Source organism: Pleuronectes platessa, chromosome 6 (assembly GCF_947347685.1).
Source record: "Pleuronectes platessa chromosome 6, fPlePla1.1, whole genome shotgun sequence".
Classification (NCBI taxonomy): Eukaryota; Metazoa; Chordata; class Actinopteri; order Pleuronectiformes; family Pleuronectidae; genus Pleuronectes; species Pleuronectes platessa.
The window spans coordinates 13831016-13846252 of NC_070631.1; the positions used below are offsets into that span (position 1 = coordinate 13831016).

General features: G+C 39.7%; 1 protein-coding gene and 1 non-coding gene across 2 annotated transcripts; both read left to right on the forward strand.

Annotated features, from left to right (window-relative positions):
• Positions 1–1032: 1032 nt before the first annotated feature.
• Positions 1033–1397, forward strand: LOC128443229 (small Cajal body-specific RNA 2). Its single transcript, XR_008339015.1, has one exon. It is a non-coding gene; the product is annotated as a small Cajal body-specific RNA 2 (non-coding RNA).
• A 1660-nt stretch (positions 1398–3057) lies between these two features.
• smc5 (structural maintenance of chromosomes 5) lies at positions 3058–15208 on the forward strand. Its single transcript, XM_053425390.1, has 24 exons — positions 3058–3280; positions 4234–4375; positions 4630–4682; positions 4976–5138; positions 5277–5411; positions 5734–5874; positions 5964–6125; positions 6540–6611; positions 6961–7216; positions 7347–7501; positions 7805–7918; positions 8031–8125; positions 8270–8402; positions 8620–8793; positions 8939–9108; positions 9619–9742; positions 10082–10204; positions 10885–11010; positions 11164–11259; positions 11618–11722; positions 11865–11984; positions 13118–13297; positions 13749–13844; positions 14816–15208. The coding sequence occupies exons 1-24, from the start codon at positions 3144–3146 to the stop codon at positions 14948–14950; spliced, it is 3207 nt and encodes a 1068-aa protein (XP_053281365.1). The 5' UTR covers positions 3058–3143; the 3' UTR covers positions 14951–15208.
• The last annotated feature ends 29 nt before the right edge of the window (positions 15209–15237 follow it).

Sequence of the window (15237 nt, forward strand, 5' to 3'; positions counted from 1 at the left end):
TAAAACACGACACAGACTTTGTTTATGTATTTTTGTGTAGTTTATTTTTTGTTCATCTATTGGGTCAATACAAATAATTATTACATACTGTACAGTTTCATATATCCTACCACTGATGGGATGCGTACAGAGCTTTCAGCAAAAGCCTTTTTTCACTTAAATGGCAAACTCAACGAAAGCGAATGGATAAAACAGATGAAAAAATGATTAAAAGCAACGTAACAAACAAAACAGATGTGCATGCATGAGTCTTTAGGTGTACTTATTGTAATTGACTGTAAATGCACCACAACAATACACACAGCAGGTTCAAAAGTGTAAATATATCAGTATTTGTTTCTAGATGCACGTACACAGTATAACACGTGGATTCATTCAAAGTTCATTGAATGTTCACATTTTTAATCTTGATAATCCTGTTTCGACTTTCAATCTAGGTTCCAGGTTTTTTCTTCACAGGAAGTGTATGAGCTGTGTCCAGACAAAACTTGGACTGACAGAGAGTTGCTGATAGATAACTACAGATATATTTAGTTTTTATTGTCTATTTATTCACTTATCATAAGAGTGCTTTACAGAGAAATATAAAATTTGTCCGTGAGAAAAGAGTGAAAAAAAGTTCAAATAAAAGAATACAACATGATTAAAAGGTAACATAAAGCAACCTTCTTAAAATGCACTTACAGACATACACCGACAGCTTGCTGTATACTTATATTTATTTACGGGGCCTATAACACTGTGTTTTATCCGGTTTTGGTCTTGGTTTTTTGTATATCCATATTTAAACCCAATATCTTTGCTGTGTTTGTAATGTTGTTATTAAAATATCTACCGTTTGTCTTAGTTGATAAACTTTCTAAAGGCTGTAAAACTGTAATTTTTGCGTTTAATGGTAAGTAATATCGAATAAAAGGAGAAAGAATAGAAGGAGTTTCCGTTAATGGCCACACGAGGTCACATACTTCCGGTTTGAGTTTCTCCCATGATTCTTTGCGGCCATGTAATATAAATCCTCCCCGGAAGTTCCGGGTCTTCCATAGAATGAATGGCGTGTGTTTGTGTCGTGTGTGAAAGAGAAAGCGCGTGTGTTGACTGCTTGTGTGAGTGAGTTTGTCGTTTGCGTGTGTGAGAGAGTGTGTATTTGTTCTAAAAATCTACACAGTGATCTTATTTGATCTGGTCGGGCTTGGCTCGACTCTGACCGGAAATGATAGGAAAGACGCTCTCGAGCCTTCGAGGCGATGAGCAGCTGCATCACGAAAAGCCAGAGCCTACCACTGCTTCTTGTTGTGGTTTGAGATGATGATTTGATCAGATATACTAGTTCACTGCGGTGTTGAGTTCATCTCAAACCTCCGCTTTGGACAATGAGTAAAGAGGCGATTCTGATCTAACCACAACAGCAGCAGCAGTGAGGATGGGGGGGCCTGGACTGAGTTTGGAACTTTTCTCGTTCCAAGATGCCGCCATGATGTGAGAAGCAGCGAGCGGGGTTACCTCGTTTTTACCTGAGAAGGACAGCAACTCGTGTTTAGCCTCACAAAGAAATAAGAGACAAATAAGCATACATGCTTTTACCTATGACTAGGCAACAAACTGTTGGATGATCATTTTATCAGTCAAACTCAACCGAGATAAAATGATGTAAATCAATCTATTTGTGTAGCCCATTTTCACAATGTCTCATGACCCGATTATAACAAACCTGTTAAGATCTCCTATATATATATATATATATATATCACAGCACACAAAGCACTCTACAAATAAAAAAAAAGTTAAATAACATCGAATAAAACTAGACGCGACAAATGATCTAAAACCATCCATTACAATAATACAGAATCGGGAATGTTGTTCGATAAAAGTACTTTTTATCCGTTGGTACAAAGGAAGGAAGCTATACTGACTGAGTCTGTTGTTTTTACATGGACTGGGTGTTTAGTGCCTCAATTCTTACTTACTTAAGAAGCTCTCTCCCCCCCCCCCCATTAGTCCTCAGTGAAGAATAAATCAAACTATTTGTAGTAGTATACTTCTGGTGACACAACTTGTTTTGCTGCCCTCGAGTGGCCTAATGATCTTATCAGTAAAAGTGATTGCAGGTTTTACTACAGAGTGTACACACAATCCATCATATCAGGCCCGGTCACAGGTATATAACTTAGAAGTATTAGTAATTAAGTTAAAATGAAAAGCTCTATGATAAATGTTACGATATTACATTCTGCTGCTTTTATTTGTGTATAACTTCATTTAAAATAAAATATTTTTCTTCATCCAAAATAGCAGCAAAAAGCCATTTATTTTTATTGCTTAGAACTCACGTATAATCACTAACGCATTGTCTACACTTTCCTTTATTCTATCACTTTTACAATATTTATAGCCTTGTAACCAACTACATTTGGTAGTTAAACTGAAGTTTTTAATTTAAATACAGATTTGTTTAGATTTTGTTTGTTATCAAACCAGAGTAATTTTCCACATGGGTTTACATTATTTGGAATTGTTTTTACAGATGTTACTGTCACACCAGTAGTAGATTAAAAGATAGTTCAGGATAACTGATTGAAAAATGTTTCATGAAACACTAACTTAAGTTAATATTACTTTTATTAACATATTTTATACAAGATTTCTTTGCTTTTGTCATCTTTACAGATACCAAAATGCCTAAAATCTGAACCTTTCTTTACTTAACTGCTTAAACATTGACAGCAGAGGAAAACAACGTATATAAAGAGTTTATTTTACTTTGCTTCTATGGAAATAAACTAAGAAAGCAATGAATTAACAACAGAGAACTCGTGTTCAAAATACGAAATAAATTGAATATGAGGTTTCAGAGAAGCAGAAAAAAACATAGCCGACGCACAAAAGGTACACTGAGCATCTTTATCGCATTTAAATCACGTTAAACATCGAATACAGTTTTACAATGTGAGTCGAGGGGTTAATGATCAGCAAGATTATTTCGGAGATCTCGCGATAACGAACGTGAGTTTTTACGACGACGTCGACCTAAACACACGTGACCCACATTGTCCAACAACAACGGGGCAAAGCGCGGGAGGGAGAAGCCCACATGTAGCGCTACAAACAGGAAGCTGGTGTTTTTATTTTAACTTCTTTTAACCATGGCGTCGTCGGTCAAACGACCGCGGTCCTCACAAGCTCACTGCAGCTCACAGACCAGCAGGCCCGCGGACAGGTACGAGGGGGAGGGTCGCTTCGTTGAAGGATCCATTCTTCGCATCACCATGAAAAACTTCCTGTAAGTTACCTCCCCTCAACTGCCAGTCAACAACCCGGACCGGTGCTAGCTGCACTGCTAGGTTAACATGTCTGTCTGTTACAACCGGGGGTTCTGGCCCCCGTGTGAGCAGGACACAGTCGTGCACGTACAGAGCTAAAGCAGAAGACTGTTAGTAAAGATGGACGATGTGTTTGCTCATCAAAGTGAAGCCGAAGCGACCCCCCCCCCCCCCCGTAGCCGGCTTCTCTAAAGCTCATAAACCCCGCCTCCTCCATGTGAGTGGATGGGGCATGGACCACACAAAGAAATGAAAATAACGATCTCAAAGTTGATCTCTGTAACGTTAAGTAAGTTAGTTAAAAATGTCTATATCACACTGATGTAAGCTCAAGTGCTCATCCTCCCCATAGACTGTAGATGTGTCTCAATTCAAGGGATGCCTCATTGCAAGGCTGCATCTGAAAAACCAGTGCGTCACAGCGGTGAGACTGGGTGGTCACATTTCCAAAACACTTTCAAATGTGGCATATTAGTGTGTCCGTTCATCCCTGAGAAACAAACCTCCCGGACCTACCTATCATTGCACTTCCGTGACCAACTGTTTGTCAAAGAGATAACGGCACGAGACGTCCAGTGCCTGAGTACCACGTTGCATCGGTGCGTCTGTTCTTCATAGACAGACACCCAGCGGATGCACATAAGCAAATATTAAGCATTTAGTATCAAATCAAGGTGATTTGCAGCATTTTTCCCTGAGTCGATTGTTTAGCAGAGGCACATGTCTAATGATCAGTTTAGTCTGTAGATCAAACCCTGAACTGATTATACAGGAAATGGATCTGCTCTCATTCATTGACAGAGCACCTCTACATTGTCAGTAGAGGTGCTCTTTATTTCAGAAAAACGTCTCACCATGTCTGTTGTAAAACACTGCAGGAAAAACCTTGAATATTTGCTCTGAACTTTGACAGAACCTATGACCTCTCTGTGGTGCATCCTGGACCTAATCTGAACATGATTGTTGGAGCTAATGGAACTGGCAAGTCCAGCATTGTTTGTGCCATCTGTCTGGGCCTGGCAGGCAAGACCGCTATCCTGGGCAGAGGCGACAAGGTACACAGCAGAGCAACACTGTAGTTACATTTAATCAGGCCTTGGTTTCTTGAATTGCATAATACAAGGCTGACATGTAGGTTTTCATCTGAGAGGAACAGCACAACTGTTCTCTTTTAATACACATGTTATTATTATAATGTCATTCATCGTCCTCTTGCACAGAAATAATCACCCAGTCTAATTATTATAAACTTATATTAGCTGACAAATACTTTTGATAATAAAGATTTGTCTCTGTTTGTTTTTTGTAGGTTGGGCTTTATGTCAAACGTGGATGCAATAAGGGATTTATTGAGATTGAACTGTGAGTTTTGTGAAATCAATTGCGCGCGCACACACACACACACACACACACAAACACACAGTGTTGTTACTAGGAAAGGTAAGCTTTTAGATATAGTAAATGGAATCCATTCCTGTTGCATTTGTTCTGATGGTTCTGAACCAGTTTAGAATATTAATTTTTGTGATGTAATTAAGCAAAAAATAAACATATTTCATCATCCATGTCATGATCTAATGAATAACATTCTGTCCATTCTGACCAGTGCTATGTTTACCTGATTGTTGGAGCACACCCCCTTGTTGTTATTGAAGGTACAAGGTTGGTGGTAACTTGGAGATCCACAGAGAGATCCACGTGGAGAACAATCAGTCTCAGTGGATGTTGAACGGAAGACCCAGTAACCAGAAAACTGTGGAAGAGGAGGTTAAAGCTCTGCACATCCAAGTCAGCAACCTCTGCCAGTTTCTGCCTCAGGTATGACGTTATGCTTAATTAATCCTGTTATGTGGCAAGAGAGTTAACCAGCACACAAGTAGTTGTGCTGAAATTTCTTAGCTCTAAGAAGTTAAAAGCTCACCATTTTCCATCGATGTTGCTGGTTTGTCCTTATAGGAAAAGGTGGGGGAGTTTGCCAAAATGTCAAAAATTGAGTTGCTAGAAGCAACTGAGAAGTCAGTGGGACCCCCAGAGATGTACGAGTACCACTGTAAGCTCAAAAACTTTCGCAACAAGGAAAGAGAACTGGAGGTAAACCATGTCCTTTATTTAATGGGAAATGCTTTGGATACAAATTTTTTGTTGTCGAAAACTCAGCACTTTTTCAAGAGCTAGTCAAAAATACAAGAACAATTTGTGTGTTAATTTTTTTATAAATATATAAAGGTGTATGTGTTAACATTAAAAATAGTTGTAATTTCTTTGAATTCTGTACTGTAGTCACAAAACAAAATCACAGTTCTACATCGATTTCTACATTTTTTTTTATCTGTATTTAAAAAATATATAAAAAACATTTTGATTCTGGCACCTACAGGTTTATCAGTGTCGGTTGTGGTTTGTTTCCCTCTAGAACGCTGTGAAAGACAAGGTCAGCTTCATGGAGAAGGCCAAGCAGAGGCACGAGAGGAACAAACTGGATGTGAACCGTTACTACGAAAAGAAGAGACATCTTGACGTGATCCTGCTGCTTCAGAAGAAGAAACCGTGGGTGGTGAGTGGTTGAAACATAACACGAGAAAGGGAGAGAACTGAATATTGTATGCAGTCGGACTACACTGAATTAGTTCCCTCTGACTTTAGGAGTATGAGACCACCCGTAAGGAGCTGGAAGATGCAAAGAAGGAGCGAGATGAGGCTAAAAAGCAGCTCTCTGCCCTGAAGCAGGCCCAGACACCCATGCTGAGGAAGATCCAGCAGATTGACGACAAAATGAAGCCCACAGATGCACAAATAAAGTCTATGGTAAAAAGGCAAATATTGATAGACTCTGAGTGATGTATCTGAAGAATCCCAGTCAGGTCTTGAAGAAGAAATGTGGGAAGTTATGTTATTTTTGAGAGCTGTAGAATACCCGTGAATTAAACTTGTCTACTTCTTTAAATGTAGTTTTATAATCAATGTACTAGACATTAACATTCAATGAAGAGCTACTGTCTCGTGCTGGTACTCATGACTATAGACTGAGTATATTTCGTAAAGGTAAAATAACCATGTGTAAATCAGGAATAAATCAAATTACTTGCACTGTTTTTGGTTTAATATTGTTATTAGAAATCAAAGGCCTGGGTGGTCAGTATGTTTCTCTACAGTGAAATGAACAGTGAAATTTAACCATTGTGATATCATGACAGTTAACATGAGTTGAACATTTTTCAGACTGCCGCCATCAAAGACGCATCAAACAGGTGCAAACAGAAACAAGATCAGTTGGATGGAAAAGAAAAAGAGGTACGACTTCAGCTTTGTGACTGAACAAAACATTGAAAGTCAGATTTGAATCAGTTTTTTTAACCGTGTCATGAACACAAACGTCATTATACACTAAATCTACTTCCATCTTAGATTCATCAGCCAAGAATGCTCATGTAAACATTTGTTTATGTAATCAAGTAAATTAACAGCAAATATTAATTTTTTGAGGAGGTTTCAGATTATTTCAGTTAATTTGAAAATGGTATGCTTTGTTAGTACAGTATAGTCCCACCTAATAACTTTTAAGTTGTCCATATCTGAGTACAAAGTAGCCTTGATCTGCAGCTGTATGTTTTTCATAATGAATAACAACTCCCCTTTGCAGATCGACGATACTAAGCAAATACTGAATCTCAAGCAAAAGGAGGCGGAAGACCAACAGAAGCGACTCAGCAACACCCGACGTACGATCGATGACTTGAAGACAGAGCTCGCCAAAGTCGGCGACCAACAAGATGTGACGCCTCAGATCAATGCCATCAATGTTGAGCTGAGAAGCATCCAGGAGGAGAGAGCCAAGATTGAAGGAGAGAGGGCTGACCTTCGGAGGGAGAGGGACAATGTCTTTGCTGAGTCCAGGAGTGAGTGTTGTTCAGAGTGTCCTCTGGACCACAATATAATGCTACTTGCTCAGGGACTTGAACTCTGCCTTTGTCTGTAACACACAGAGTTGGTTTCATGTAGATTATGTTTATTCATTTTCATTGCCAGTGTTGGAGCGGAAGCTCAATGACATGAGCAACATGATGAACGCCAAAGAGGAAAAGCTGCGAGGACGCCACAGGGACACACATTCTGCTCTGCAGTGGCTCAGGCAGAACAGAAGTATGTTTGCTGGGAATGTTCATGAGCCCATGATGCTGATGGTGAGTATCAGTGAACCATGTTTAGCATTGTTTCAGAACATTTAATAAATGGTTAATAACACACTATAATATAGTTGTAAGCAGATTTCTTTTTTTCAAATACTGTACATACAAGAATGCACACACGATAAAGATAAGTGAGTTCAGTTCCGTCAGGTTCAGAGGTAACATCTGAGGTTAATGGGAATAAAAAAGTAAGGACACGTTCCCTTAAGAAACTGAAACCTGGTTGGTTTACTGATCAGAATTGTGATGACATTTTGTTTTAATCATCTGTGTATTAATTCTTTCATTATTTGTCAGATCAATGTCAAAGATCCTCGTTTCGCCAAGTATGTGGAAACTCACATCCCGTTCCGCGACCTGCGGTCGTTTGTCTTCCAGAGGAAAGACGACATGGAGATGTTCATGACTGAGGTCAGCGTTATACAGAGCGCAAATGTCTGTTAACCTTAACGTCCGATGATCCCCACGTAGTATGAGGAAGTTTACCCTCCCAAAACCAAAACTGTACACTCTTTACCCTCAGGTCCGTGACAAATTGAACTTGAAGGTGAATTCCATTTCTGCTCCGGAGAAATCTTATGCTAACGACCAGCCATCCCTACGTATCGAATCTCTGAGGTGAGAGAAAAATAATTAATGTAACAAGGAATAAAATCAACATGAACTGTATACATTTGTGTAGGTCTCTTTATTTTTATGGTTTTATCTCTGTTCTTGCCCATTAAGTTTCGTACAAATTAAAAAAAGTGTACATATTCGCAGGCGTTTCGGGTTCTACTCCTACCTGCGTGAGATGTTCGATGCTCCTGATGAGGTGATGAGTTTCCTTTGTCACCAGTACAAAGTGCATGATGTCCCAGTTGGCAATGATCAAACCAAAGCATTGATCAAAACGGTACGTCCGTCTTTCCACATAAAGTCTTGAGAACAGAACAGTGAAATTATAATGGTAGAAACAGGATTTACTGGATGTCAGTGATGTCTGTAAAAATGCAACACCCATAAAATTACACACACATCACCCCTAAATTGAATTGGTCTGTCAGGTTTAATGTTCAAGTTGGGTGAGCGCTAGTATCTGCCAAACTTTCTGTGCATTTTCTCTCTCAAAGGTGATTGAGGAGCCCTACCTGAAGGTGTTATACACGACAGAGGAGAGGTACACGGTGAAGAGGTCTCAGTACTCTAAAAAGATGATCACCAGCAACTCTGCAGTGAACCCTTCTCAGTTCCTCAATATCACTGTGGATGCTGAGGGGAAACTGGAGCTGGAGCAGCAGATGAGGGTGAGATGCTGCAGCAAATATCTTAGCCCAGCCCAAACATTTTTCTTTAATGATTTGTTAGTAGGAAATCTGGCATTTCGCGATATGTACTGTGCCTTAAGAACTGTGTGTTAAGATCTTCATTGTTAACACCCACTGTGACCAGGCCTGTGAACTGAAGTTACAAGACATTGAAGAACGGATCAAGGGACTGCAGAAGGAAGTCACCGTCCTGGAGCGTCGAGACAATGAGCTGTTGGCTGAGAAAAAGCATCTCTCTGAAGTCAAGGGCAAAAAGAGACAACTGGAGCAGAAAATCAGTACCAAACAAGACAGGTATGCCTGCGGTGTAACATGAACAGTAAAGTCTTGTGTTTACATAACTTAAGTTTTTGACGATCTCTTTAAAGATGTGTTAAGGCTTTTTTACACTTCACCATTGTGAACATTTATACTTGGTGTATAAAAGCACTGTTCAGACCTGGTTTTATACATCGGTCCAGTGAGATCCAATCACAAGACAGCATCTAGTTTGTCTGTACACACCTTCAGTGACAATGTGCCCTGATTTTGTCTGCTTTGACGACTTATGATCAGATTTTACTTTCACTTTCCTGCTCCATATACAAATATTCACGATGACAATGCAGCATCAGGAGGGACTGATAAAAAGGATTTGCTTTGGGTGCTGACAATTGTAAAGATGTGTTAATTGCGAAAGTGTAGCGGTTCAGTTGAGTAGGTGATGTAGAACACCAGTTGGCTTTATACTGCAACGTAGAAAAGAGAGATATAGAATGAATAAACCAGCCCTTATATGTTGTATCTCCCTCCTCGTGTGTTTAGTCTCCGGCATATGGAGCACAATGTTATTGACCTGAATGAGGTTGAGAAGGGGATTAAAGAGAAGATTGCAGCTGTCAATTCTCAGAAGGTTTCCATCGTGGCAGAGTTCATGGCCCAAATTAAGGTATGGCTACATTAGGTTGTTCACACAATAATAACTTTGGCAAGAGGACCTTTCTGACATTTTCTCTCTATGCCCTCCTCCTTTTTTTTATGTGATATGACAACTTTAGGATTTAGCTAGATCTACAATAAATTTCTGGCAGAAATTAGGTCTTGCATTATTAACCAAATGCAGAGAAAGACGGCTTATAATTAGATTAGTTTATGATTGGATTTTTAAAAATATTGCTTTTTCATGTCATTTTTCTAGCACACCTATCCTCATGATTTCTCTTGCCTTTGTCTGTCTTCATGTCTTGACTGTCATCCACTGTCATCGTGCTCTTTTCGGCGTCTGTAGCTGAGAGCCAAGCTCACGATGGAGAAGGCGTACCTGGCTCTGGACACGATGGGGCTGATGAAAGAGAAGGCCAAGCTGGAGAATGACTGTAGAGAAGGTGCCTCGGAACTTAAGTCCACGGATGTAAGTGTCTCACATAAAAGGCAGGATGGATTGATAACACATTGCTCACTGAAAGGAAAAGGGGTGATGCCAGAATTTGTCCTGCAGGGCTCTCCACGATATTCCCTCATTTATTTCACTGGCTTCTATCATCCTATTAAGACCTGAGGCACCCAACAAATCACACTCTAAAGCCTACGCATTGTTTGAAAACAACCACCTGAACCTGAGGGGTTTCTGAAGAACTGACAGAATTGCCAACATTCGAAAATACATTTATTTTTCAGCTTCCGAAGCAGATAGATGCATGAAATAAAAAGACATTGGATAACTTCAATACTAGGCTTTGATTGTAAAATATTGCCCCCTCCCAAATGTCATAGACATAAAAAAATATATTTTGTCATTTTTATGTCAATTAGACACTGCTGTAATCAGAAAACTCTATAGTTTATTTTATTGTATTCACTGCTGCAGCAGCAGGATAATCCCACAGCCAGATTCAGCTCCTGCCCCTAGCTTTAAAGCCCAGTGTGCTCTGATTGGCCAGCTCGTGTTGAGCTCATGAACGTCAGGACGAAAAGAAGCTGTGAACAGATGACGATGCAATTAAACACAATACTGACGATTATTTCAAATTATACAGGTATGATTCATCCTCTCGGCCCAGCTTAGTGACTAATGTCCTTGTGTTCTTGCAGCAAAAGTGCCAGCGTCTGGAGCAGAGGAAGGTTCAGCTGACAGAACAGTGCAAAGGCCTGTTGAAGAGAGGGAAGTCGATCTGTAGGCTGCAGCCGAATGAGTCCTTACCTGAAGACCTGTGTAACGTTAGTGCTGAACAGTCTTATCACTGCATTCACTTCTAGACGATTATCCTGTACTGCAGAATAATCACAAATGTGAACAACTGTTCAACATAAAAAAAAAACTGATTCATAATGCTTTATAAAATGTTAATGGTTCATGTTATGTTAACGCAGGCATTCAGCAAGCTGCCAGACACACTGGACGAGATCGATGCCATGCTGAATGAGGAGCACTCCAGAGCCGAGTGCTTCACTGGCCTCAGTGAAAGTGTAAGAATCAGGAGCGCTTAATGTTTTACAAACTCAATTATTTTCATTCTCAGGAGGCAGGTAGAAGTCTTTCTTAGTCTGGGAATCATAGAAGAAATACAGATCATTTTCTTTCACGATTGGCAGTATCTAAAAAATTGAAGTATTTGTAAAGTCATGAGTTTAATCGTAGCACCAATACTTAGGAAACATTTTCAATAATGATTTAAATGATTATCTATTGATTTGGACACATTAAACTGCTGTATAAGAAATTTCTACAGAAAAGTGTGATCTAACCCTGACCCTGCCCATCAAATTATTTGTTGTGTTTTCCAGAGTGTGAATGTTTGTCACGTTAATTCTTTCTGCTGTGAAGGTTGTTGACGAGTACAACAAGAGAGAGCAGGAGATCAAAAATCTGGAGAAAGAGCTGCAAGATAAGAGCACCGCTCTAGACACCTACCGACAGAGCATAGCTGAGGTCTGCAACTATATATTATTATTATTATAATTATTATTATCATGAGGTTTTTTCAATTAATGCTTCAGTCTGTTCATCCTTAAATAACAGAAATGCCACCTTGTGTATAAATGGATGTATAGAGACGTTGTTTGTGTCACAGGCGAAGGAATGTTGGCTGAACCCTCTGAAGCAGCTTGTTGAACAGATAAACGTGAAGTTCAGTGACTTCTTTCGCTCCATGCAGTGTGCGGGTGAGGTCGATCTGCACACGGAGAACGAGGTAAATACAGACACACACTCTTGATTAAAGGAGGTACTTTGTTTATATAATAGGCAAAAATTTATTTCAAATGTTATATATGGCCTTTTTAAAACCTTAAAGGTTTTTATGCCCATTTTACCACAAGTTGATATGGTTCCTTGGGGTCTTAATGAAATGTCTGTAACATATTTTGGTCAAAATACCACAAGGATCATTTTAAACAGCAGCTTTTTACCCTGTCTAAAACAGCCCTCCTCAGATGGACCTGTTTTGATGCCCCTAACCGGGCCGGTGGAGCCCGACTAGCGTTAGCTCGATCGTCCAAACCCATGTAGCGAGACTCCCTACATGGGCATGGTGTGACTATGACGTTTATTTCGGTCGTAATCCCATTCGACGCACTCTAGCGTATCGTTTCTGACATAGAGGAACCACAACAAATCGCGGGAGTTGTTTTTTTCCAGAGTTTTTGGGACGGTAGACATGCCAGATACCCAAATTAACGTGTGGAAGCACTACAAGGTGGAATTTTCATAATATGTCCCCTTTAATGCCTGAGTCGCACAGGACCCATGTGCAGCGAATGGTGGTTCAGGCTAGAGTGCTAGCTTGAGTGCTTTTACTTTGAAACCGGTACAAAACATAATGTGACATATTCCACTGACATTGAAACTGTGGTGAAAGATCCTTTTCTCTGTCTATTTTGCTATAAAGCTCATACGGTACACAGAAATAAATAGGTAACTAAATCTGTATGGTTGCTTTCTGACACGCGTTCCACTTACGATGTGGACCTGGCATACATTTTAATACTTGATTTCCATCGTTCCACCACGTCTGTCTCACACGTTTCAGTAATAAGGAAAATGTGAACATTCATTTGTGTTAAATGTAACATTTTGAATGTCTTGTATTTTGTTTTATACACGTTTCGCTTATACTCGGCACAACATATGTGCTACAACTGAAACACCAGACAGTTCAAACTGTGCTTTATTGTACAATTTACCTCTGAATAGTGGATCCCACACTACCTCTGGCAAGAGGACTGAAGAAGAATGAAAGGGAAGAATAGGAGCATTCATTGGACGCGTTTGGAATAAAATATGTTATTATATCAACACAGTGACAAAGCTGTTTGTCCACTGCAGGAGGAGTACGACAAATATGGGATCCGTATTCGGGTTAAGTTTCACAGCAACAGTCACCTTCACGAGCTGACGGCCCACCATCAGAGCGGAGGAGAGCGGAGCGTCACCACTATGCTCTACCTCATGGCCCTGCAGGAGCTCAACCTCTGCCCCTTCAGAGTGGTGGATGAGATCAACCAGGTAGCTAATGCACACACCTAAACACACCAAAGACTAAGAAGTTTGTTATTAAGTAAATAATCCAAGTGTATATTGAACAAACTCTGACCTTAGAGTGCCTAAAAAATACTTGGTGTTTGAAGTATGAAATGAGAAAGTAAACAGAAAAGTTCAAAGAAGTGGAAGAAAGATGATAAACCCTGACAGCAGTGGAGAAAAAAGAAGTTGCTTTGATGGCAAACTTGTCCCTTTTCTCTGTGCCTCCAAAATGAACAATGATGCAGACTGATTTGAAAGGATCAAAAGTTCATACCCACTTCCTGTATTCAATAATTTCATAGCAAATTTGTAACTGTACATATTGATTGATTCTTTTGTCACATTTTTACTCCCCTTGATTGTACGAGTATCTCAAAAACGTGAATTCAGCGTCACTGCTCCCTTGTTGAGTGTGTTTCTCTTCTGTGTGTAGGGGATGGATCCTGTAAATGAGAGGAGAGTCTTTGACATTGTCGTCCGAACAGCCTGCAAAGAGACCACGTCCCAGTACTTTTTCATCACCCCCAAGGTGAGTGTTGTTACCTTCTAATGAGTCAAGAGTCTGATCTCATTGTGTGTCTGTACAGCTGTACATTGGATACCATTTTCCCTTCCAGATACTGATTGATATGCCTGAATTTTCAGTATTACAGATACGAAGTACAGATCTCCATTTAACAAAACAACATATTTTAACAGCCGTATGCTACTAACCCTGTATTGAACAGATGTGAAAACAAATATAGAGAATAAATGTCATAGAACATCTTTTATTATCTAGTTTGACATTTATAACCGAAAATCTGTATTTTCAACAACAAAATGCTTGTTCCAGAGTTTTCTGGTTGTAAGTCGTGCATATGGTGCACATCGCCATTTTACATTAGGGAATTTCCAAATTGCTGACGTTTTAGCTAGCTCTGGCTAACAAGCAACTACCAGACATTCCTTTGGTGCTCTAAAAACTGTACTCTCCAGTTGCAGTGCAATGCAGCTGCTCTTTTGGAGCGGCAAAGAAGAAGTGATTTATGGGAAAAGAAAATTGCTGTTTTATTATATTATTAATGAAACTAATATTCTTTAAAGGGAAAGATTCACATCCCTGTCGATGCCCGACCTGGGATTTTGAGCATTATCAGAGGCCTTTCTGAAGCTGGTGCCGGAACATCTCCACTGAATTTGTTATTAAAAGAGGTTGCTCATAGTGACAGACCCACACCAGAAACAACAACAAAGTTAGCAAGTTAACATAGTCGAGAATTAAGCTGCTAAAGAGACAGAATTAAGAGTAAATATTGCCAGACACATGGTTCTAAATTAAATGTTCGACTTGCTTCATATCTGGATGACTGTGTAGGCCGGCATCTGATGTGTCCTGCTGCGTTTAATGACCAGAAAGTCAGTTAATGCCGTTTTAAAATGTTCTGCTGTATTATGTTCATGCACACGAGTCTGCGCTCTTCTTTTTCCTGAACTTCGTCTCCCACTGTGCATCTCCAGCTGCTGCAGAATCTCCAGTACGCCGATGAGATGACCATCCTGTTTGTCCATAACGGCCCCCACATGCTTGCTCCCAACCAGTGGGACGAGAAGGCCTTCATCAGACGGGCATTGAAGAGAAAAACCTCGACATGAATCCATCCAAAATGTACAAAGAACAAATGTACAATTGGGTATTTGAAAGATGAGGTTACGATTTATACTGAGGTAGTTTTAAATTTTAAATGAGACTGCCATTTAGAAAACTGGTTTACTGAGAAAAAAATAATCCTTGAGCGGATTTGTTGCAGCGTTTGCACATTTGTTTGTCCATGCAGCAACATGGTAATATGTGCAACAGTTCCTTGCATATTTATATATTTGAATAAAATGTTCTGCTGTTTTTATTTAAAATGGGTATATTCATTTTGTATTTTATTTTA

Excerpts from the sequence above, each read along its gene's own strand:
- smc5 (XM_053425390.1), top strand. The coding sequence starts at position 3,144 with ATGGCGTCGTCGGTCAAACGACCGCGGTCCTCACAAGCTCACTGCAGC. Across the intron at positions 7,502-7,804 it reads ATGAGCCCATGATGCTGATG|ATCAATGTCAAAGATCCTCG; the intron begins GTGAGTATCAGT and ends ATTATTTGTCAG. Across the intron at positions 9,743-10,081 it reads AGTTCATGGCCCAAATTAAG|CTGAGAGCCAAGCTCACGAT; the intron begins GTATGGCTACAT and ends CGGCGTCTGTAG.